Source organism: Acinonyx jubatus, chromosome D4 (genome assembly GCF_027475565.1).
Source record: "Acinonyx jubatus isolate Ajub_Pintada_27869175 chromosome D4, VMU_Ajub_asm_v1.0, whole genome shotgun sequence".
NCBI classification, from domain to species: domain Eukaryota; kingdom Metazoa; phylum Chordata; class Mammalia; order Carnivora; family Felidae; genus Acinonyx; species Acinonyx jubatus.
This window is the reverse complement of record NC_069391.1, coordinates 24,267,164-24,293,741: the sequence shown is the minus strand read 5'-3', so window position 1 is coordinate 24,293,741 and position 26,578 is coordinate 24,267,164. Positions and strand designations below refer to the sequence as shown.

Sequence of the window (26,578 nt, the reverse complement as noted above, 5' to 3'; positions counted from 1 at the left end):
TCAAGTCCACCTTTAACTTATTGATGGATCATATAAAATGAGTTGAACGATTTCCACTTGACTGCAACACTGATGACGACTAATGATTGATGTTTATAAAATCTGAGATCACTGATAATTTGTAGACTGAAGTGCCCTCTGAGGACCGTATAATAACATTTTCATAAACACTTAATATTTTTCCTCTTAAAATCTTTGTCCGTGAAGAAACATATTCCATCTTGAACACAATCCTTCAGAATGAAAAATGTGACAAGAGCTCTTAAAACTAGAACTTACTATTATCTTACATATGTGAGAAGGTTCTACAGAGGCATCTCTATAAAACCTGTACATTCCAGGTCTTGCATTTGACCCAGGAAAGAAAGAGACAATAAGCACGAAGACTGCTAAAAATCTTCTGGAGTTATCATCTTTAATTCACATAACTTGATATAGCCGTGGTTACACAAATGGGCCAGACAAATTAACTAGTCTGTACTGTAGTTTTCAATTTTGAAAGCCATTAAGATTACAGTTCTGGTACTGAGGGTTTAAGCTTTTTCCTATATTAAAAACATGATAAAATATGGGGCGCCTGGGTGACTCAGTCGGTTAAGCGTCCGACTTCGGCTCAGGTCATGATCTCGCGGTCCGTGAGTTCGAGCCCCGCGTCGGGCTCTGGGCTGACAGCTCAGAGCCTGGAGCCTGTTTCAGATTCTGTGTCTACCTCTCTCTGGCCCTCCCCTGTTCATGCTCTTCTCTCCCTGTCTCAAAAATAAATAAAACGTTAAAAAAAAAATAAAAAAATAAAAAAAAGACATGATAAAATAAATGGGTTTTGTACTAGTATGCTTTGGAACCAAGACATGGGCTACTGTTACAGTGCATACTTAGTCTGTACAATCCCAAGAAAATAAGGCGAATCTAATTTGTAAAAAGGCATATATTTCTTATCTCTGTAGATGACCACACTCTTTCTAACCTCAAATGCCCTTGTGGGCCAAAGACCTGATTTTTTAGCCGCCAGCCTCATGTGACTATTTAAACAGTCTTAACAGTACCACAAAGTTAAGTCATCTTCTGCCTCAACCAGCTCCTCCTGGAAGAAGGCACTGTGGTATACCGGAAGGATATGTGCTTTCAATCAGCTGGACCGACATGCAAGTCACAGCTCCGCTTACCAACTCCAAGCAACGATGACATTAAAGTATTAAGTTTAAAACAAAGGAGTTGGCATATTTGTATGAAAACAAAAGTGACTCAATGCCAGACAGACAGAGGACAGTTGACCAGCGGTTCACTCTAAGAAAGCCGAACAAGAGAAAACTCAAGAACTGTGATTTAAAAACAGAAAAGCTTTTGTGAGAATAACAGTCAGTGCTAATAAAGATTACTTCAGGAAAATGAAGTATCAGCTTTCTTGAAGTTCTTAATGGGACAAGGTAGATATTTTTCTGTAAGGCTTGGCTTAAGTTACACTGACTGAAAGGATTCTGTCAGCCTTTGATAGGGTTGATTCACTAGTTTCATCCTACTGGGAAGATTGAAGGTTATTTTTCTTTCTGGTCAAGTTATTTACACAAACTTCTTTAAGCCAGACAGATGTCACTTAAACTAACATGAATTTATTGCTAAGAGTTTTCAGCATTTTATTTACTCAATAAAGATGATAACCAATGGTCGTGCAGGCTTAAAAGGAATGCTAAAGCCAGCAAGTGACTTCCCCGAAGATAGCTTCACCCTGAAAACTGTTACAGTAGATGATGCACTCCCAAACTTGGAATCTTTACATAGATGGCCCCATGTGGATACCCAAGAGCACCAGAAAGGATAAGGGCATTTTTAAAATTCTACCTGATGGCTAATAAAGGAAGCAAGATATTGAAGACTTCACCCAGGCCTTGCTAGTAGGAAAAAGAAACAAAACCCAGCAAACTTTCTAGGAAGAATATATTTCAAGAACATGTGTGTTATTTGAATGTAACTAAGGTTTTTCAGAGACCAAAATGGTATCCTCAACCAGTTATTAAATAAACACAATGAAGAAATAAGCCAAGATCAGTCAGAGAGAATTATCCAGTCAAATCAAGATTTCTGTGGAAGACTAGTTCAAAGCAATGCTGTTTTTTATAATAATTTTTTCATGTTTTATTTTATTTATTCTTGAGAGAGAGAGAGAGAGAGAGAGTGAGCGCACACAAGAGAGCAGAGGAGGGGCAGAGAGTGAGGGAGACAGGGAATCCCAAGCAGACTCCGCACTGTCAGTGCAGAGCCTGATGAAGGGCTCAAACTCAAACTGTGAGATCATGAGCTCAGCAGAGATCAAGAGCTGGATGCTCAACCGACTGACTGAGCCTCCCAGGTGCCCCCAAGCAATGCTATTTCTTAAAAATAAGTGGAAACATAAATGTTAACCAATGATTCACTATTCAAAATAAGTTTAAGAACACCTGGCTAACAACTTATTACAAAAAGAAACTCTAACGGATGATATGAGGATTTAATTTGGGTATAGCTATTCATAAGCAGTAAAAATGTAGTAGAACTCTAACAAGTCCCAAGCAATAAGAGGAAAGGGTAGGGAAGGAGCAGAGCTAGGTTTGAGCTGCAAAAGGCCTTTCCCTACCTGAAATGACAAAGAGGAAAAAGGAGGGCAGAAGCCAGTGACTTGGAAAGAGCGTATGAAGAAAAAAAAGTTGAGGAATCATCTCATTCAAAAGCCCAGCCTGCAATACATGGACCCCAAAAGACATGGTAAGTTTCTGGCCAGAACCTGTGATGCACATCCAGCCCATGACTTAAAAATAACCAAAATCTTTGCATTTCCAGTTTCCAGGCTAACTTCACGCAAAGGGCACAGAGCCCAGCTGCAGAGGGAGAGAGGAAGAAATAGAAAGACCATTTATTCTTCTCCCGGGACAAAGCTGCAGTTCCTGAGCTCTAAGAGAAGGGGGAGGTGTATGCGTGGTACAAGAGGGGTTTCTCCCCAGCAAGCGACATGAGCTGCGGCAGGAGCAAGAGCCTGCACGGGGTGAGGGGGCTGTAGCTCACAGGGCTGACAGCAGGATACCGAAACTGAATTTTTCTTCTTATCGAAACTTGCGCTGCTCACATTATTCTCTCAAAAGGAAATTAAAAATTTTGAAAATACCAGCGTCCATCACTAGTTTTGCACTGATTATTAGAAAGGCTCAAGACTGAAAACAGGCTTCTCACAGAAAGCAGTGTCTAAAGGAAATAAGAATAGCATAAATCTTATCCCTACCTGATAGCTTCTTCCACAGACTGGCCAATAATATTAGAAGAAGGACCTGGCTGAGATAGTGGTGTCAGGCTTATCACCCACTTCACTGGCTTGTAGTACTCATCACTGGAACTTAATAGATAAAATAGTGTGGTCAGGAAAATTATCTGCAAAACAAAGGACAGTATCTCCTAAAAAATCACATTTGGAAACTACAGGAAGGAAACACAAATGGAACCAAGAAAACGCTTCACTGCGGAAGGAGAGGTAACATGCTCTTATCTACATGTACATACCAGAGATAGCACAAAATTGAGAAGGGCCGTCCCGCTGTAGAAGAGGATGGTCAGGAGGGTGGTGACCGTGGTGAAAAGCAGGCTCACGTTCCGGCTCATGACAATCCACAGAGACTCTAAGATCTGATGAAGAGGGAAAGCTGAACCATTAGAACTAATCCTGAGGAAAGAAGTTCCGACAGCTATCTACTCTGCTTTCAATACAAGAGCGTTAGTACCAGAAAGTGAAAAGACAAGAACGGAGTAGTATTTTATGGGGGGGAAATACGTTATCATCTGAAAACACTTGAATGTTGAATAGTAAGGAAAATGGTTAAGAAAATCACAGTGAATCTAGCTCCAAATCATATCAGGTAGCCATTAAAGATATGTGTATCATAACACAGAAAAACATTTTATAACATAATTATAAATTGAAAACGGGGCATCTGGGTGGCTCAGTTGGTTAAGTTTCCAACTTTGGCTCAGGTCATGATCTCACAGTTCGTGGGTTTGAGCCCCACATTGGGCTCTGTGCTGATAGCTTGGAGCCTGGAGCCTGCTTTCAGATTCTGTGTCTCCTTCTCTCTCTCTGCCCTTCCCCCACTCATGCTCTGTCTCTCTCCCCAAAATAAACATTAAAAAATCATAATTAAAAAAAGTAAAACGTAGGAAACAAAAATTTTATATATAGCATGATTTTAACTATGTAAAAATGATATGTGTAGAAAAAAAACCTACAGGAGAATATGCCAGAATGCAACCTGTATAGGATCATTAGTGCAGACATGAACATTCTAGTATTTGTCTTATTAGCTGCCTCCCCTCTTGCCATCTCCAACTTAGATTCACCTACAAATACAAAAGTATCACTTCGATGATTTCACTAAAATCACAATAAATAGGATAGGGTCAAGGGCAGAGCTCTACAGCTGACTATCTTTCTTCAGATAGACGATGACCCTACTGAATTCCTTTGATCCATCACCTGTAAATTCACTAGAATCAGTTATTAAAACGGTCACTAATATATGCTAAATGCTACACGTTAAACACTACTAGAAGAAGATGTACAATATCTGTGGCACACCTAGATGTTTTCATTTCCTATCTTCTCAGGAACTTAAATTCCCTTTTGACAATATCTGTCCCGTGAGAGAAGCAGTGCAGAGGATACCAACTTCATTTTAAAGATAGACAAACTGAAGCTCAGAGATGTTTTAAAACTTGCCCAAGGGCCTTGGAGCTAATAATTGGAACTAGAGCTGGGACCAGAACTCTAACGTCTGGTTTTATTTTGGTGTGCCCTTTCCAAAACAGCAGCTCTGTTTTTTGTCGTATGTGCAAGTTACACCATCTGTTCTATGAAAGGCCTATCCATTCCTTTCCTATCTCAAATGTATCATTTATAAAGGCGTATTTTGTTGTCCCCGGCATTTCTTGCAAACCTCAGCTCAGTCTTCACAGGAGAGCCTTTGCAGGCTGGTTTCATTTACAATAACTCCTTACATAATATCTTCAAAATGCCTTGCAATGCCTACAAAAATATGCATGACTGACCATTTGACCTTGTGGGACAAAGAATGGATGAATAATACCACTGATTCCAAGAAACAAACCAACAATACCCTTATTTGTGATTTTTACATGCATTCTTTTGGGGGCTTCTGGCATTTTGGAATTTTTATTAAAAAAGTTTTTAAATAGTTTCTGGGTCACCCTGATAGGAAATACTCTGTGACAATTCTTAAGAAATTAACTGAAGACATTAATTGTAGACTGGTAGTCTCCAACAACAATCAAGTAACATTTCTGTGTACCCAAGGGGATTAGGAAGAAAGGTTCAGACCATGAGAGCTATCGGATATTACAAGAATATAGGCAGAAATAAAAAATCCGATCAAGGGTTGACTTCGATGCATTAAGATTTTTTTTCTGATGAGACAGGTAGTGATGTTAAAGAATGTGATTTTTTTTTTATACTTTATAAGAAAATGTGCTGATATTTAGAGGATGTACAGAAAATCAGTGAACCAATAGTCTAAATGACCAGTGCATATTACAAAAGCATATAAGAGTAAAAGACCCATTTCTATTCAAGACAGATCAATGGACTTCCTTGTAAGGCAGTACAAAAAAAGTTTATATTGATATGGTTTCAAATTCCACACTGCAATTAACATTTAAAAAGTACCATTTGTTGAGTTTTGGTGTAGTATCAAATAGCCACAATTATCTGAAAAGGCTATTAAAAGACTCCCCTCTTTTCCAACTACGTATCTGTATGAGGCTGGATTTTCCTCAGATACTTCGATCAAAACAATGTATTCCAATAGACTGAATGCAGAAGCAGGTATGAGAATCCAGACATTAAAGAGATTTGCAAAAAAGTAAAAGAAAGTCACTCTTCTCACTGAGTCATTTTTTGTTTTGGAAAATGGTTATTTTGCAGATGCAAAAAATGTGTTAATATATAATGTTATTTTTTGTGAACTGATAAATATTTTAAAGTTCTCAGGTTCAACTGCTAATACAATAATAATCCATAGAACCCACGTGAACAAACAAAAACTCTGGAATCCTCAGACCAAGAAGTTTGACAACCACTGGACTAGAGAAAACAGATTATCAAACACATAAACTCTTAGAACTGAAGGACATGAATTTCTAGATTTAACTCCACACTGTGATAGCTGTATTAGGTGAGTGGGAAGAAGGGCAAGTGTGAGTGCAGGGATTGGGGGAGGAACCGAAAGAGCTGTAAGAAAACCCCACAGGTGATAGAAGAGAGCACTGAGGGACTTCAAAGTCACATCTTTATCTTCATCTTCCAAATTAGGAAACCAAAAGATAATACCTAAAATTACAAAACCAAGAAAGACCAGTATAAATATTATTTTGGAAATTTAGAGATAAATACCAGAGAAAGCTAAAAGAATTGACAGCTGTTTCCAGAAAACGAGACTGAAGTGGAGAAGCACAAAGCAGGGCACTGTCATTTTTTTACTGAAAATCTTAAACTATTATTGACTCTCTGCTATGGTCATCTATTAATAGGTTGATAAAAATTAAATTAAAAAAAAAATCTAGCATTGCGGGGCACCTGGATGGCTCAACCAGTACAGGGTGCAACTCTTGATCTCAGGGTTGAGTCTGAGCCCCACACTGGTTGTAGAGATTACTTAAAATCTTTAAAAAAAAAAAAAAAAAAAAAAATCTAGCATTGCAAACCTCAACTTTTGTTAAACTGATGAAAGTCACCAGTCCATTCACAAGAAAATCCTCTCATCTCTGTGAAAAGCCACATGCCAGGACACTTTATAAAACACACTGTTGAACCAAGAGTGGTTGTTAAAACTTCAGCAATGCTGCAAGCTGTTCCTTGCTGCCTTCGACCGACCGTTAGGCAAACAAGGCAGAGGTGGGCGGTGCATGGTGGGAAAATGGGTGGTAAACAACAAGCTGAGCCTTTGAAGGACATCCAATCTCTCTAATGTAAGTGGAACCAGATTTCTATCTGCCAAAGACTTTGCGCACCAGAAAGGCCGATCTCTCTCTAGTGGTCCAGCGACATTCTAGTCAGCCTAAGGGACAGATACCTATCTCAGAATCTGAGAGCCCACAACACTTCACATATGCTTCCTGATTCAGCATTTCTCGGTTACTCTTCAACCACAGAGAAGGCACCAGGGGAGCTACTCCTGAGGCCTATGGTCTTTAGACATCTTTCTAGTGCATTTAGAACTCTCAAAATGGCAAATGTTGTGGCATTAAAAACAAGGTAACTAAAGGCTTCTAAGTGTGCACAGAAAACTGGAAATTAGAATTTCTATTTTTATTTCTAAGTCCAGTTTAACTAAAAATTCTATTTCTTACCGAAAGAAATGTCTCAATGTTCTCGTGAACAAAGGAAGCGATATCCTGCCAGTCCAGGATGTCTCCCAGCCAGCTATTCTGACGATTTATATGCATCTTGTGTCCTTTGTGCCTTCCAGAATGCGTTACATTCTATGGAATAAAACGGTTCAGACATGAAATCTCCAAAAGCATAAGAAGTATAAATACTCTATTTTGTTTTATGTCCACTTGAGCACTTGAGTAGTTACTCAAAGGTGAAAAACTTTGCATTATTTAAGAAATCAGCTAAGAACTCTACCTAAAGACCTAAAATATGAAATACATTTTTTCTTCTTCTTTAGATACCTTCTAGATACTGTCAGCTGAGCTCAAGCACTTCCTTTTTAATACATTTATGAACAACCTTCATTTCTCAATACATATTGACTGTACACCAACACAACATTTACTTTCTTTTTTTCCTCTTTTGAGCCCCTCTACCTTTTGGGGGGGTCCCCATTTTTGCTTTTTTCTTTCTTTCCTCATCCCACTCCCCTAATTATTAACCTTCCATACAAGATAAAGAAAGCAAGGGGGAGAGAGGAATATAAAGTACATTAAAAACTAAAACAATGTTACATGTCATTTATATCTCAACAAAATGGGGGATAAATGAAAAAGAAACAAAAATGGGGAGAAAAATCTAACTCATCCATATGGAAGAGAAATAATCGACAAGAATGCAGGAATAATTGAAAGAGATATGAATAAACAAAATGACTAGTGAGGTTAAAATTAGAAACATAAGTAGGTTCTTAACATTTTGTTTCTGTTCTGACACCTTTGCTAACATCGTAGTGATATATCAACCTTCATTATGCAATGAAGACATTAGGCGTTAGGAAAGAAAGCAACATACTTACCTACTTACAAACCTATGCTTCTAAAACACTGACTTCCCTGGGCCATACAATGAAGCTCAAAAGGGGTGAGGCATAGAAAAAAAGCTGTTTGTAAGCACAAGTCCCAGAGTCAGCAGAAAAAATAGATATAACCTTTCCAATTGACCAGTTCTTCAGCAGATTACTGCCTAGGGATTCCCCAATTAGTTCTAACCTCCAGTCTTTGAAACTCACAAAAACCAGCCGGCTTCCCTCAATTCATCCCAGGAGTGAAAACAGGTCACTATGCAACCAACTCAAACTTGAAATTGAGCTTTCCTCCCTTCTACCCCAAGTTAAAAGGATGATATATACATGCTCTTCTCCTTACCATCAACCCTGTCAAAATTTACCACCTCATCTCATTCTCTACCTCCTTCCCCACTGGATAGTCATCTTCCATAGCACAGCCCCTGAGGGTCCACAGGCCCTGCCAACGCAGTATACAGTATGGCCCCATACAACCAGCTGCTTTTCAAAACCATCGTTTTTAAATTTAGTGGTAAATGGTATTATTTTCCGCCAGAAATTCTGAAGAGTGTATCAGCACAAGTAGCAGGTAAGGGTGATTAAAAATATACATCTCCAAACTTCTGGATCTATTTTCCTTCCTCAAAGAGACAAGTTCTTAATGTCTAAAGCTCTACTATCTAAAACAGTAGCCACTATGTACATGTGGCTATCAGCACTTCAAATGTGGCTAGTCCAAAAACTGAGATGTAGTATTAGTACGAAATACATATGATTTCCAAGACTTATAGGGAAAAAAAAAAAAAGGCTATAAAATATTGCATTAAGATTTTTCTTCCACTGCTTATATACTGAAACAATAATATATTGGGTATAGTGATGTAAGTGAAATATTTTTAGAATTAATTTCACCTGTTTTAGCTTTTTATTGTGGCCATTAAAAAATTAACATTATATCTGTGGTTTATGTTACATTTCAACTGTACAGAGATGAGATGCTGTTGAAAATAATGAACAGAGGAGGGGTGCCTGGGTGGCTCACACAGTGAGCATCTGACTTCGGGCTAAGGTCATGATCTCACAGTTTGGGAGTTCAAGCCCTCCATTGGGCTCGTTGCTGTCTGGGCAGAGCCTGCTTCGGATCCTCTGTCTCCCATCTCTGCCCCTCTCCCACTTGCTTGCTCTCTCAAAAATAAATAAAGTATTTTTTAAAAAGTAAAACAATGAACAGAGGATGGAATACAATACAGCACAGTGACAGGCGGGTTCTGCCATGGAGATTAACCATCAACTCAAGCTGACTTTTAGTGACCTGAGGTTTAAGACCCTGTAGCTTCCAAATTTCAATAAATGACATCCAATGTTAATATCTATCTAGTCAATATGTATCTAGTCAATGAATCTGTAAAATAAAAGGACTTTATAAGTTTAAAATCGAAATCATCTAATAACTTACCTTTACAAACCAAGAATGATACAATCTGTCCCAAAGTTCTAGTACTTGCTTTTCAATTACAGCAGTATTGTTCACCTTATCTCCCAGAATTTTATGAAGCTGGAAGAAATAGATATAATCTGGTTTAATATCTCAGGCAACAATCCAGTAAAATTGATTCATGCTGGGTCTTTATATTTGTTCCAAATCAAACTAAAATGTTCCAGACTATTTAATTGCCTCTAGCCATCTTATAATCTTTCCTTAAACTCTGTACTCTTCAATATTCCCAGCAAATTTCCTTGCTTTTTTTTGGCTTTTTGTTTTCCTCTATTTCTGGGTCTCTAAGAGAGCCACCTCAGGTTGCAAGAGAAAGGTACATGTGAAGCCATGATCACTGACTTAGCAAATCTTATCTGGCCAGAGACAAATATGTTGCATGTGGCCCAAGTGTTTATCCATTACACAGAAATCTCATGTTACCTTTATCACTGGTGTAAGAATTACCACAGAACTTCAAGTAAAATTTTAGGACCTTAGCTATAAACACAAATATTTCCCATAGTTTGCTAAGAGGCATCAGGTCTCAGAGTTATGACTGATGATGAGACTGGCTTCAGGGTTTGTGGGAATCAAGTACAGTGAGACAAGATAACTTCGAGGAAAGTTATTCATTATAATATGCCACATTTTTGTTATTAAAACCATAACATAGGGGTGTGTGGGTGGCTCAGTTGGTTGAGCGTCCAACTCTTGATTTTGGTTCAGGTCATGATCTCAGGGTCATGAGATGGAGCCATGTATTGGGCTCCATGCTGAGTGTGGAGCCTGCTTAAGATTCTCTCTCCCCCCACCTGTGCCCCCCACCCCTGCTTGCACACTCTAAAAACAAACAATAGCATAATAGTAAAAACATTTTTTAAAAGATAAACACTGATTTGTAGTCCCACTTCCTTACCACAAATGCTTCCGTTATTCTATATCCTCTGCGACTTTTTATGTTTATAAACATAATTTAGAATTTTTCATCACTTCATCACTTTCATCCTTACTTTTAATGGTTCCATATTAGTTTTGGTTTTTTTTTTAAGATTTTATTTTTCAGTAATCTCTATGCCCAAGGTGGGGCACAAACTCACAACCCCAAGATCAAGAGTTGCACACTCTACCTTAAGTTCTGATATTAGTTTATCATTACCCAATCATAGGATATGGAGATGGTTCCCAATTTTTAATGTCACAAATAACACTGCAATGAATGTCCTTATACACAACTTTTTTTTTATTATTATTAACAGCATGATAAATGTATAGGAATCAAAGGAAATAGGCACTTTAATAGCTCTTGCTATGCACTGTCTTCCATAGGGAGTATACCAATTAACATTTTCCAACATTGTATGAATAAACCAGTTTTCCCAAAGCCTTATGGATTGATACATTTTTAGATAATTTAATAGCTGTGAAATTGTAACCGAATACTTTTCTTCTTCAGGTACAATAGTGACAACTTTTCTGTGTTGGTTTTCAATGAGTATTTTCTTTTGTGTGGCCTACCCACACCTTTTGCTTACTTGATGCTGTCCTTACAGATATCTGAACCAGTTTTTAGACTTATTTGGTACAAACATATCCGCCCAATGTTTTTCTCTATACTTTATTCATAAACCAAACACAAATTAGTAAATATAATAGAAGCCATTATCTTCGTATAGCATTTTACAACTTACAAATGGTTTTCACCTACATTACGTGATCATTACAACAACCCCAAGGGTTAGGTCAGAAAAAGGTCTTTATCACCTTTGTTCTTTCAAGATGAGAAAACAGATTTAGAAAGAACCTACGGCAGGCCCAAGTCAGGCAGCTAACTGGTAGAGGCAGGATTAAAAACTCTCTAGTACTCTTTCAACTACAGCATATATAACCTATGAACAAAAAACACCTAACACAGCAAATTGTCCAAAATAACTAAAAGCCACAATTAGCCCTGGTCTTCTTTTAATTACTTTAAATTTGTCTTTTGGGTATCATGACTGCCAGATACTCACAGACTGCCTAGTACCAGTTCTTTCTGTCCCTCTACTCTCAGATTCTGAGACACCACCCCCCCCCACCCTTTAACCAGAAGAGCCCCCAGTCTAGGCTGTCCGCATAGCGGCATTCACCACAATAAAGCACTATCGCAAACTGGCATCCACTTCAGCACAGCTCAACAGTAAACAACTCTACAATCACCAAAGCACAGCTATTATTGGTGGTGTCTGAGATGCTCTTTGCAGACGAAAGACAGTGAAGCACTAAGAGCTGTCAGAATGCCATTTGAATGCTGGGTAACTTAAGGTGAATAACCTCATCTATAAAATGGGGATGGTAAGTCAGTGGGCAGTTCTCTGTTCTCACTTTGCTTGGAATCTTAACAGCCATTTGCCACAGGCTGACCAAGTCTTTCTGGAAACATCTTCTCTCAGCCTCTAAGATAAACACAGGCTGTTCCCCCCCACCTCACAGACTACTCCTCCTCCACCTTCTCTGCTGGCTTGCTTCTGTGACCTTCAAAAGCTGCTCTAAGAACCTATCTTTGGTCCTCTTCTATATGTACTTTCTCCTTAGGCCGTGTCATGGGATAAATTGTGTCCCTCCTAAATCCTAACCCCCCCCCATACCTTAGTATGTGACTGTATTTGGAAATAAGGTCTTTAGAGAGGTAATCAAATTAAAATGATGTCATTAGGGTGGGCCCTAATCCAACAAGATCAATGTCCTTATAAATTAAAAAAATATATTTTTTTTAATGTTTATTTATTTTTGAGACAGAGAGACAGACAGAGTAGGGGAGGGGCAGAGAGAGAGGGAGACACAGAATCTGAAACAGGCTCCAGGCTCTGAGCTGTCAGCACAGAGCCCGACACAGGACTTGAACTCACAAACCGTGAGATCATGACCTGAGCTGAAGTCAGTCGCCTAACCAACTGAGCCACCCAGGCACCCCTGATCAGTGTCCTTACAAAAAGAGGAGATTAGGAGACAGACACACACAGACAGAAGACCATGTGAAGAAGACACAGGCATCTACAAGCCAAGGAGGGAGGCCCCATAAGAAACCAATCCCACCAACACCTTGATCTTGAACTCCCAGCCTGCAGAACTGTAAGAAAATAAATTTCTGTTGTCTGAGCACCCAGTCTGTGATACTCTGTCAGGGCAGCCTTATCATACTAATACAGTTCACCTCCACCAATGGGCAGAGTAACAGGTAGAGTGAGTCTGACAACATTCAAACTTCCACCTACAGCCCAGATCTCTCCCCTGAGCCCCAGCTATGTATGTCCAAATGCCTTTTCTGATATCTCGACTTAGAAATCTGACAGGGATCTCAAACTTCGCACGCCCCAAACAAAATTATAGCTCGATCTATCTGTAACCCGCCTGACCCCCCACAACCTCCAAGATCTGTTCATCTCAGTAAATGGCACAGCTACCCTTCCAGTCAGGCGAACCAAAAACTTCTTTCCCTTTCATTCCATACCCAATCCATGAGTAATTCCTGTCATAACCACCTCAGAAATACAAGTTAAATGTGACCATTTCTCTCAATTCCCACTTCAACCATCCTAGTCAAAGTTCTCAAAATCTCCTCTAGACTGTTGGAATAATATTCTTTTAGCCAGGGCCCTGCCTTCTCCATTCCTGCCTATCTCTCCATAAAGGAGCCAAAATGAGCTTTGAATATCCTAAATCAGGTCACATCCCTTTTTGTTTTAAATCTGTATTTACCTTCATAACAAAAATAAAATCCCAACTTCTTGTTATGACCTATGGCTAGTCTTGTTACCACATCCCCTGTTCCAGCCACGTTGGCCTTCTTTCTTTCCTTAAACCAATCTTGCTCCAATATCAGAGCCTGTGAATTTTCTATGCCCGCAACTTGAAACTTTCTTTTCCCAGATCTCCAGTGTTAGTGGAAAGATCACCTTCTCAGAGACATTCTGTGGCATTCCAGCTAAAGTATCACCCCAGGTCATTCTCTACCATGTTACCTGATCACAGCACTTTTCTATCTGAAACGGTTACCTGTTGACATGTTTCATGTCTACCCCCGCTCACCAGAGTAAGCTCCAGGAGGGTGGTAACTCTTTCTGGTCTCCTGCTTTCCCCCAGCACTTAGGACAGTGCCTGGCACATTTGTGGACTGGCTGTCACTTTCTTCATTCTAGTCATAGTCAAGAAGGGACAGAGAAAACCCATTCATGACTTATTCTCCTCCTGCCTCCAGGTACAAATTTTGGAAAAAACTTATGAGGCAGGAAGGTTAGCTCAAACAAGGATGCTGAATGAAGAAAATAAGCTGGATTTGAGAAAACAGCAAACTAGCAGGCCTTGGTAAAACCCAAATAATGCATAGAGGATACAGGAGATAAGGCTGACAACATAGACGGGGGAAGGAAGACAGGAACCTTCTCTGCTCATACCTAAACACACCCCAAAAAAACTGTCTTCCCTTTCTGAGCATGACCTTTTTCCCTAGCTTCAGACCCTTCCACACTTTTGCTCCTGAGACCCAATTCTTACATGATTCTTAGCTGGATAAGATCTGAGCTTATTAGAAAAGCTACCCCTAGAGGGGAAGGGAAAAGAAAAAAAAAAAAAGAGGTTAGAGTGGGAGAGAGCCAAAGCATAAGAGACTCTTAAAAACTGGGAACAAACTGAGGGTTGATGGGGGGTGGGAGGGAAGGGAGGGTGGGTGATGGGTATTGAGGAGGGCACCTTTTGGGATGAGCACTGGGTGTTGTATGGAAACCAATTTGACAATAAATTTCATATATTGAAAAAAAATTTCATAAAATAAAATAAAAAAGAAAAAAAAAGAAAAGCTACCCCTATAATTTCAATGGTTCTTTTTTTTTTTAAACAACCTTATTGAGATAATTCACACACCTTACAATTCACCCACCTAAGTGTAGTAATTCAATATTTCTTGTAGTATATTCAAACTTACACAACCATCACCACAAGCAATTTTGAAACATTTTCCTTACCCCAAAAGGAAACGCCATACTTCTTAGCAGTCACTCCACCATTTCCCCCAATCTTCCCTACCCCTGGAAACCACTACTCTACTGTCTCTATAGATATGCCTCTTCTGGATGTTTCATACAAATGGAATCATACGTATGTGTTCTTTTATGACTGCTTTCAACTGGCATTAATGTTTTCAAGGTTCATCTATATTGTAGAATGTATCAGTGCTTCCTTCCTTTTTATGGCAGGTAATCGTATATAGATACACCACATTTTATTTATCCATTCGTCAGTCAATACACATTCAATGGCTGGTTTTAGATATTATCCTCATGTCTTCTAAATCAGGACCATGAGTATGTTACCATCTTTGTTAGCAATACTCTTCTCTCTTCAGCTGTCTTTCCTTTTAGAATCTCGAACAAAAGGTTTCAAACTTATCTTTTCTCTAAGTAATTTCTAAGTAACATTCTCCAGCTTTCCCCAAGTAGGTAGATTTTCAGAATACAAATTATATACCAAAACAAATATATAAGCCAAAAAATTAAATACTATGCTTTCAGCAGAGTAAGTCAGCCAATATATTTCTAGAGGTCTAAGAGGCTTCTGCAATGGCTGGATCTTCTTCTATGATAGTTATGAAATCTATACCAATAGACTTATCTTTCACTTATTCACCAAATATTTTTTGAAGACTTCCATGTGGCATTTGATTTGGTTACCTGGTATGGGCTCAAGAAAATCAGTAACACAAATCTTTCTCTTAACTTTTTACTCAACAATAATTCCATCCTTAGGTAGATTACTATACACAGGTGGACAGCGTAATTTCCAAGATAATTTTTTTTGAGACTTCGTTCTTGAATTTTGAACAAGGAATCACATACCAATACTTTTTTTTCTGGGCATACATCTAACTGCAACAAACCTTGTTAATCCCTAGATGATCCTAATTACTTCAATCTATTAAAACTCCAAATTACTGTCCTTCTCATAGGCACTATTGGGGGGTAGAGAATAAAAGGATATCCCAAATTTGTCCCATGGAGTCTAACCCTTACCTGCAATAACTGTGCCTTTTCCTCTATCCTTCATTTCCTTCCGCAAAGCTTCAGATAGACTAATCTCCTCAAGCAGACTCCTGTCTCCACATCTTGGCTCACAAAAACACTCCTTAAAATACACTCTTCCTTCTCTTTATTCATCTAAGACATATAATTCCTTCAGCGTTTCTCTCAAGTGCCATGTTAAATAAAGCACCTAACCCAGTTTTGGGCATGAACTTCTAGCATGCTATAGTAGAAACAACAAGGGATTTAGAATTAGTCTTCAGTTTGAAACCAAGTCTGCAATTCACAACGTGACCACTGGGAATTTACTTAGTCTTGCTAAGCCTGTTTCTTCCTCTGTAAACTGGGTAAAATAATTCAGACTACTGCAAATTTCTGGGAAAGATGAAAAGAAACAAACTAGAAATGCCAACCACAGTCACCAGCAGATAATATTTAATATTTGCTAACAACGTTTTCTTCTCCACAAAGCCTTATTTGACCAATCTTAATGATCATTATTTGTGCATTAGGACAGAATGAATATCTACCTTGAACAAGAAGCAAAGGACAAATCTCTCTGTTCAGGCTACTAGCACTTTTTTTTTTTTTAATGTTTTTATTTTTTTTTTGAGACAGAGAGAGACAGAGCATGAGCAGGGAAGGGGCAGAGAGAGAGGGAGACACAGAATCTGAAGCAGGCTCCAGGCTCCAAGCTGTTAGCACAGAGCCTGACACAGGGCTCGAACTCACGGACTGTGAGATCATGACCTGAGCTGAAGTCGGACACTTAACTGACTGAGCCACCCAGGCGCCCCACTAGCACTATTAAATACAATCATCCAGAAAGTTTAATTTCATTGTACATTTCTTGTTGTCTAGTAGATTTAAGCCTATTTCAAAAACAAACTGTTCTAAACAGAATCTCCATTTATACTTTATTAAAGCAGTTAAGTCCTACCAATGAAGAACCTGCAAAGAGAAAGCCACAAAGAGAGGCTCCTCCCTTACCTTGTGGGTTATCCACTCTCTTCCATACTGATACACGTTGTTAGCCGCAGAATTGAGGGCTCTTTGGACTACCTGAGCTTCAGGAAGCCAACTAATTTAAAAGAAAAAGAAAAAATTAAAAACTAGCATATTTTTAGTGTACTGCACCAATAACTCTTGGAATTCAATGTATTTAAACAATCATTAACTGACAAATTATTGATCAGTTATCACACACGGCTACAAATGAATCATATGTAGGAAGCCTTGACTTCCGACCCTAATGCTTATTTCTACCATTTAAGATTCCCTTCAAGCTTTCCTTAGCTATTAGACCCACTCTCCCCCACAAACTCCCTTTCATTCTGCTCTGTCCATACATGTTATCTGCCTTATTCAGCACCAGCAGAAGTGGTTCTGGGACAATGGGATAGTCAGTACCTGGGCAGAGGTTCTCATTGTGTGGTCCATGGACCAGCAGCATCAGAACTGCTTGGAAACCTGCTAGATATGCAAATTCTTGGGCTCAATTCCAGATCTACTGAAAAAGAAACTGGGCAGGGGCCCAGCAATCTGTACCTTAACAAGCCCTAAAAATGGTTCTGATACATGCTGAAGTTTGAGAACCACTGGTCTAAGAATGTGAAAAACTCAGAAAGAAAACAAGAAAATTAAGAGGGTGAATCATTGTTTTCAATTTCGTACTCACTGGAGATCTTTTTAAGATATGAGGACCTCCTGAGCAGCGTTTCAGCTATACAAGGAGCTCCATCTACAAGCTTTACTCCTTGTGCTTTGAGAGACAGACTCCTCACTTTCCTGTTAACTACGCAGGCTGCATCATCTGCCTTAATCAAGAATATGTTACATATACTCAATGTTTCCTCAACAAGAAATATCTTCATATATTCTTTAAATTGTACCTCAAGAGATTGTTTACTAGAGATGTTGACATTCACAAATATAATAGTCCTTATCTCAACTATACATGAGTGATGCCCAAAGGCCAAGGCAAGCAGTAACTAAGTACTTTCCTGAGGCCTAAATATGACACACATCACAAAGCTGGCTTATGGGAAAGAGTCAAATAGTGAGTCAAGTCAAATCTGCAATGTTCACAACTCACAGCAGTTTTATATACTTGTAGTAATTTATATAGTAAATCAGAAGTGGTAACTTGCGTGTGTGTGTGTGTGTGTGTGTGTGAGAGAGAGAGAGAGAGAGAGAGAGAGAGAGAGAGAGAGAGAGAAAGATGGTCATAAACAAAACCAACTGCCACTACAGCCACAAAGTAATGATGCCTAGGACAGCAATGATCTTTAATCAGAGCAAAAGGCATTCTGGATACATTAGAAAGTGGAATGTCGGGGCGCCTGGGTGGCTCGGTCAGTTAAGCATCTGACTCAGTTCAGGTCGTGATCCTAGTTTGTGGGTTCAGGCCCCACATCGGGCTCTGTGCTGACACCTCAAAGCCTGGAGTGAGCTTCGGATTCTGTGTCTCCTTCTCTTTCTGCCCCTTCCCCACTTGTGCTCAGTCTCTCAAAAATATATAAATGTTAAAAGAAAATTAAAAAAAAAAGTGGAACATCAAATTAGTAATGGTTTCAACCTTTAATATTAACCAGTTCTTCCTACACTCCAAATAAAATATTTGTGAAACTTTCGGCAAATTCTCAACTATTTCTCATCAAGTAGGACAAAACTTGTTATAACTGTATTTCTCAGCAGGTAGGACAAAAAGAGATGATTACAAATATAATAATCTAAGTATGTGAACAGGAAACTGGGATCTTTAAACACAGATGGGATTTGGGAGAAATTAAGTACCTTTTAAATTATCCTAGTATTTACAGGTTCATCAGTGCTCTGAAGGGAGCTGAATGTTTTCAATTAACTGGTAGTACATTTCATGGGGAAAATTATAACCTGTAGTGTTTTGTTTTTTTTAATGTTTGTTTATTCTTGAGAGAGAGGCAGACAGAGACAGAGTGTGAGTGGGGGAGGGTCAGAGAGAGAGGGAGACACAGAATCCCAAGCAGGCTCCAGGCTCTGAGCTGTCAGCAGAGCCCAACACAGGGCTCGAACTCACAAACTGGGAGATCATGACCCGAGCCCAAGTCGGATGCTTAACCGACTGAGCCACCCAGGTGCCCCATAACCTGTAGTGTTAAAGTAGGAAGATTGACAGAAGTATCTGAATAGATCCTTAATGACTAACAAGCATCTGTAAGGCCTGATAAACTCTTGCTGGCTACTGTGAAAACACTTTGCCAACGTCATCACACAGGTGTCCTAAGAGCTCCAGATGAGAGGAGAGCTGATGTGAGGCTAAGTCAAAGGTCTTGGCTCCATCCAGACCTCCTCACAATGAGCGCCCTGTAAGAGACACAGGGCCAGAAACACCTGAGCAACTCTGGCTGAGACAAACTGGGATGTGCTTTGGTCTTATTATCAACCAGAACCAATCACTAATTCTACTACACTAAGTCAGGAGGGATCAGTCAGGAGAAACCAAGTTCCTAGAAATTGGACTGGCCTACCCTCATCTTCCTGGGGAGAGGTTAATCTCTATCACAATGTGACTTACCAAAAGAACAGCCCCATTAAAAACAACTTAGCTTAGCCTGGGGGATTCCTCCCAAGTAAGGGAAGGCTAAATCACATTCAGTACCATTTTAATGCCATCTCCTGAGGAGGGTCATGAGAATCAACAGGCTTGAGACTAGTTAATAGAAAACAAGAAATGGGCTCCAAGTGAACAAAATTGTTCAAGACAAGAATAAAGATGTGCTCCAACTTCATTTTCTATGAAGCTCTGTGAAGATGACCCTACCCTGCCTATGTCATTTATCCACCAGCTCACAAAACATACTCATGGGAAGTCGAGGTACCTACGTAGGGTATATAAAACGTGCATCACATCGGAAGACAGCATATCTAACCAGTTCTTAACTGTATCTCCCTCACTAGATATATCTACGTGAATTTTCCACAAAGTCAACTGCCATCTTCAGGACAGGAATCCACTGAGTACTGAGATTGCAAGAACCATTAGTATTAATTCATGTCTACCTCCATTAATCTGTCGCAAAAGAATCAGACTTCCCACAGATGATCAAAGCCTAAACAGCTTTTAATTCCTTCCATCTTCCTGCTTGGAATATTACACAGCAATAAAAGGGAACACGCTAATGATACCTACAATGTCTTCAATGAACTTCAACAGAATTATGAGTAGTGAACTTTGTTCACTACCAATCTTTCAATCTCACAAGGTTACATACACTATGATTTGATCTATGTATCAATCATGAAACAACAACATTATAGATACAGAGAACAGATTATTGGTTGCCAAGCGTTAGGGATATGTTAAACGAGAAGGTAGAGGGTAGGTGTGGCTATAAAGGGGTGGCATGAGGAAGCCTGTGGTTATGGAACAGTTCTGTTCTTGATGGTCTTGATAGCTTATAGGAAGCTACACATATAAAATTGTAAACACACATATACACAAATGCATGTAACACTAGCAAAATGTCCATTTCCTAGTTTCGTTATTGTATCATAGTCATGCAAGATGTCAACATTAGAGGAGGTGGGCTGAAGAGTCCATGGACCTCCCTATGGCTTTCTTTGCCATGCCTGGTGAATCTAGAATTATTACAAAATTTAAAAATAAAAACAACCAACTTTCTAAACTGCTCTGATCTGGGGCTCCCCAGATTGTGTGTGCCTTCAATACAGTAGCAGTGACAGTCCTATTGCCATTGAAAACCAGTATAGAGGGCCTCTGGGCTTATTTCCATTACAGGAGAATGACCGCCGAAAGAGGAGCCCTTGAGATATTAACGCTGCCTGATTTTTAACTTCACTCCAGATCACTCTCCTGAACTAAACACCAATGGTCTTCAAGATGCCTCTGCCTACCATAGGCACCTCAAACACAAAAGATAAAAAAAGGAAGCAAATTCTTTTTCCCACCGTATCTGCTCCTCTACTTCCTATCTAGGTGAATCTACCATCATCAACCAACTTTCAAAGCTAGAAACAAAAGTCATGCTAGATTTCTTCCAACTATATCCAGTTGACCACCAACCAACCTCCTTAAGATCTTACTAACCCTATTCATTTCCACTACAAATGTCCACAATTAAGGACTTCATCACCTCTCATCTACTTCTAAAAGGCTCAAATCTTATATGCTGTGCATCTTTTCTCCATAGTATAGAGGGAAAGACTGTTCTAGAATGAAATCTGATTATGCCACTTCTCTTCTTCTGTCCTTAATCAAGATAATAAACATTATCTACCACCTTCAAAAGTTTCCTTGTGCATCTATGTACTCCCTTCCTGGGGCCCACCCCTATTCACAGACACCACTGATCTTTCTGTCACTATGGATTAGTTTGCATTTCCCAGAACTTAGCATAAATGGAATCATACTGTATCAGTTGTTGGTTTTTTGGGGTTTTTTGTTTTTATTTTCTGCCTGACTTCTTTCACTCAGCATACTTATTCTGAGATCTATCCATGCTGCTGCATGTACAGTTTATTGTCACTGAATGCTAAGTGAAATGCTGTTCCTTTCTACGGATATACTGCAATTGGTAACTAACCAGGAATATTAAGGACAAGCACTTTGAGTGTGAAACACATTTTGCAAGATGTCCTTTTTAAGGATATTCAAATATGATTCTAAACCAAGTTCAAGAAACGTCCTTTGCACGTTTTACATAAAGGAATAAAGTCAATTCAAAGTAGAAAAGCAAGTGAAATCTCAATTTGTAATCCTAAAACTTACAGAGTACTTCCTACTTACATTAGTGACTACTTTGAAGGTATTAAAAAAAAAAAAAAAAAAGGCCATACAGTTTGTCAATCAAATTCAACAGGGTGACATAAAACCCTTGTCACAGAAGCCAAATTAAACAAGTAAAAAAGAGACCCTATCTAAGACAGGGGTTGGCAAATGTTATCTGTAAAAATATTTCAGGCTTTTCGGGACATAAAATCTGTATCATGACTACTCAATTCTACCTGTTCTTGCACCCCCCCCCCCCCAAACAACCACAGACAACATGTAAATAAATGGGTATGGGTGTGTTCCAATAAAACAGGTGGCTAGATCTGGCCCTGAGCCACAGACTGCCTACCCTGCCTCCAAAATGACACAATGTGAAAACACTACTGACCCTGCCACTGGGGGATTATCTCCAATTCTGTAACCTTTGATTCTGCTTCCTCATCTGTGAAATGGGGATAGTCTCTTCAACCTCCTCAGTCACTGTGATGAACACCTACATACAAGTGTAGGTGAAAGGCCTTTGCAAATCATATACATGTTGTAAACTATAAATCTCAATTCAAATACAAAGTCATTTACCATAAACTGTTCCCAAAATCGTACACACTTCCCTCTCCCACCATCCCCCAATACATGCTGTCCTGATGCAAAAACAACAACATTCATCAAAGCTTTGGCAAACTCCATCTTTTCTCTTCCAATATAGATAACATCAATGAAGATAAGATCGTTTTGTGCAAATACTGAACGTAGACCATTCATTTCTATTTTGCCAAAATAATACTCTTACTTTGCCCACTCAGGGTGATTTGCTAGAGTCTCATTAATCAAATTGCTTGTGACTTCAATCATGTGCACACTCTCTTGATGTACCTGTATTATGGATAGGAGAGAAAAACAATCTCAATAAAAAATAAGCCCAATTTAACATTTATTTTTCCACACTATTATTGGAACAATGCTTTTAGAGTTAAATAATTACACATCTTAGTTTCAATTAATTTAGAAACCTGTACTGAACAGCTGTTATACATAATGTCCTATGACACTCACTATGGGAAACAAAAAGTACATAAAAGCTCCCTACCTTCAAGAAGCTCAACAACTTAAGGAAAAACAACATGTGAATAGGTACATACAAATATTTATACATATACACAAGACAAATACATAAATACATTAATTTCACACACGTGTGTGTATAGTACATATAAGCAATATCAACACTGCATGAACAGTGCTTATAGAATTATGAAACAGTGTGAGACATACAAACAAGCAAATAAAGAACTTAGCAAGGTTTCTGAGGGGGGCGTGGAGGGAAGCCAGCTGAAACTGTATCTCAGAATTTAGCTTGCTCAATAACCAAAAAATGAGACAGACAAAATGGAACAAGCCAGCCTTAGAGAATATGCTCTATATTTTACTATTTTCAAATTGGGCATACCAGGCAGTTTGCCCTGGTGAGTATTCCGTGCTCACTCGACAAGAACATCATTCTGCTGTTGTCTTCACATTGACTAACAGTGTTTTTCAAGCCTTTTCTATTCTTAACTAGTTTTCTATCTACTTATTCTCTCAGTTACCACAAGAAGAGTATTACTGAATCCCTAACCATAATCACTGGTTTGTCTATTTCTCCTTTAATTCTGACTATTTTGCTTCACCTTCTATTTAGCTCTACCGTTAGGAATATACACATTTTAAAACTGGTAAATCCTACTGCAGTGTTACCTCTTTTATCGTCATGACAAGTCCTTATTTCTTACTTACCTTCAGTAATGTTTGTTTAAACTATCTGCTCTTACATTAATATAATCACCCTACAAACCTTACGTTTACAGTGTGAGTGGTGGGTGTATCTTTTTTCATCTTTTGACTATCAAACTTTTTAGGGCTCAGAACTTAAAGGGTATCATTTACAGATACCACTTAGCTGGAGCTTGCTATTTTATATCCAGTCTGAAAATTCTGCCATTTAATTGCTTCATATTTAATATACGCATTGATATGATTGGATTCAGTCTGCCATTTTGCGATTTGTCTTCTGTTTCATCCCTACTGGTATTCTTTTACTGCCTTCTTTTGTGTTAAGCAACATTTCTTAGTATACCATTTCAGTTCCTCTAAAATTTGTTAGTGGTTGCTATTTACCTTAAGCTTATTTATCTTAAGCTTACCACATCTTTAATTCATCATAGATCACCTCAAGTTAATGCTGACTTACTTCCAATAAAATATTTATAAGAACCCCATACCACTATGGTTGTATCCCAGTCTTCTCCTTTGTGCTATGGTTATACATACATAGTCCATCTATGTGTATTATAAACTCTACAATACAGTGTTAAAACTTTTAAATAGTCCTGTTATTTGAACAAACTGAAAAAGGGTGGGGGATATAATTTTTATATATATGCACATATCTACCAAATGCTCTTCATTCCTCCCTTTGGACGTAAGTTATTTCTAGAGTCATTTCTCTTCAGTCTGAAGGAATTCCTTCAGCGTTCCTTAAAGTGCAGGTGTGCTATAAACAAATTCTCAGTTTTGGTTATCTAGAAATATTTTTATTTTGCCTGTACTTTTAAAGAATAGTTTCATTGATTATAAAATTCTTGACTGACCACTTGTTTTTTTTCCCCAAAACTGAATATATCATTCCAATGTCTTGTGGTATGCATGGTTTATTATAGGAAGTCATTGTTTTGTTGTTCTCCTGTGTGTGATACATAATTTTTCTCTTGCTTCATTAAAGATTTTTTTCTCTTTGGCTTTCGGTGACTATGATCTGTCTAGGTATGGTTTGTTTTGTATGTATTTGTTTTATATGCATTTATTCCACTCAGGGTTTGTTCAGCTTCTTGGCTATTTTAATGTTTTTCATCAAACTTGAAAAGTTTTTGACCATAATTTCTTTTTTAATTTTTTTAACGTAGGCCATAATTTCTTCAAATATTTTTTGCACTCTTTCTCCTTTCACTTTCTGGGATGTCAATTATGTATCTGTTAGAATCTGTGATATTGTCCTACAAATCTTTGAGTCTCCCCTCATCCACTATTTGACAAATATTGTGTCAGATTGGATACCTTCTATTCATCTTTTTCCAAATTCACTCATTGTTTTTTTTCTGGATCCCAAATCTGCTGTTAAGCCTATCTAGTAAATTTTTCACTAGTTATTGCTCTCTTCATCTCTAGGATTTCTATTTGGTTCTGTTTTATAGTCTCCATTTCTCTGTTGAGCATCTGCATTTGTTTACATATTATTAACATACTTTACTTCTTTTGATATATTTATATATACATACATATATATATGCAGATCTATTTATAATATCTGCTTTAAAATGTTTACTAAATCCAACATCTGAGCCACTTAAATATCCACTTCTTTGACTGTTTTTTTTTTTTTTTCCTCACCAGGTCATACTTTTCTGTTTCTTTGTGTGTCTAATAATTTTGGGTTGGAAATTAGACATTTAAAAAAATGCATTGTAGAAACTCTGGATTTTGTTTTGTTTTTCTGAGAGCTGTTGTTTCTTTCAGTAAGGAATTGACTTATCTACAGTCAAACCGCAAAATCTGCCTTCCCTGTCACTGATGTCTCTGCTCAGTGTTCTCATCTTATTATTTTTTTAAAGCCTAAAGCCTTCCCCTGAACCTGCACAGCTTAGCAGTTAGCAAACGATTTTGGCAGAAATCATGCCCAGATATTTCACGATAGGAATCTTCATCCCCTGCAGCCTGAGATGTATGAGAATTGAGAAATGCATCCAAAGGCATAATCAATCTGCAAATCTCTCCAGGCTTTCAATGTTCACAGGACTCCATGGGGTCTCCCATATACCAGTCTAGGATGCATGGTTTATTAATGCTCTTATTATTAAGTTCTTCATGGCTCTCTTGCTTCCGGAATCTCCCCCCTTTAATTTACAGCTACTCTGTTGTCAGCCCCAAGTCAAGTCTACCACCTCCATGGGAAAAGCTACAGGCTTCTGCTGTCCAAGCTAGGTGGGATAAGAATATCTCCAAGCAAGAAAACCACAAACTATCTGTTTTTATAGATGCAGTAACAGTTTTTCATGAGCAAATACTCCTCAAACTGTTGCATAATGGTTTTCCAATGCCCTAGTATGGTGTTTTTAATAATTTTATACTGTTTTATTCTTGCTTTCGATGGAAAGGAACTACCTGACATTGCTGCCCTGCTACTACCCCAAGATGAAGCCAAAAAGGATTTTCTGACTAATTGGATGTGGATACAAAAGGGAAGTAGTCAAGGATGACTCTGGGGCTTTTCACCTAAGCAAGTGGGATGGAGTAGTCATTTACACTGAAATAGACTATGAGGAAGAGAACAGATAAGCAAGAAAAGATCTGAAATTCTGTTTTTGACATACTACATTCGAAATGGCTATTAGACATTAAAGTGGATATCCTCATGGTGTTTTAGAGAATAATCCCTTTATTGGCTGGGAGAAAAGACTAGATAACCAGTAAGTTTCCTTCAAAAACTCAGTTTGCATGAGTCCTAGACCACAAAGAAGTGGTTCGGTAATAAATGTTATCAAAGTTCAGGAAAGTAAAAGCTCACTGAAGCATAGGTTGAACAAAGAAAAAGGACTTTAAAAAAAATGAACATAATTGAGATAAGCAGGCAAGAAGACCCCATGCAAAGAAATACAAAAGGGAAAGAAGAGCAGGAGAGAGGAAAAAGGAAAACGGAAGATCATACTGGTGTAAAATTTCTCTAGGAGCTAGAATAGGAGATAAGAATATATAATGGCAGGTTCAGGCAAAATAAAAACAAAAAAGGTCTTTAAAAAGTCTATACAGTCTCTATAAGTGACTATACATGATTCATATCCAAAGAACAGATAAGAACTACACAGAAACTGAAACAGAAATATGGAGAGCGCAGGCTGTTAGGAGCAAATGGTAAGACTGAGGACACACTGAGGCTGAGAATGACTGAGAACAGGACTTCCAAGTGGTAACTGACAGAGCAGGAAACAATGCAATGCTT

General features: G+C 38.4%; 1 protein-coding gene across 5 annotated transcripts in view; it reads right to left on the bottom strand.

Moving 5' to 3' along the window:
• The window catches only part of TMEM245 (transmembrane protein 245), a 100,696-nt gene that overhangs the window by 32,866 nt on the left and 41,252 nt on the right, over window positions 1-26,578 (bottom strand). For all 5 annotated transcript variants that reach the window (XM_027034781.2, XM_027034780.2, XM_053204838.1 and 2 more), the window contains 6 exons: window positions 22,340-22,422; window positions 16,767-16,857; window positions 9,706-9,804; window positions 7,378-7,509; window positions 3,523-3,645; window positions 3,248-3,393 (listed from right to left, as the gene is read on the bottom strand). In XM_027034781.2, coding sequence (XP_026890582.1) covers window positions 3,248-3,393; window positions 3,523-3,645; window positions 7,378-7,509; window positions 9,706-9,804; window positions 16,767-16,857; window positions 22,340-22,422 — 674 coding nt within the window. The remainder of the gene's footprint in view (window positions 1-3,247; window positions 3,394-3,522; window positions 3,646-7,377; window positions 7,510-9,705; window positions 9,805-16,766; window positions 16,858-22,339; window positions 22,423-26,578) is intronic.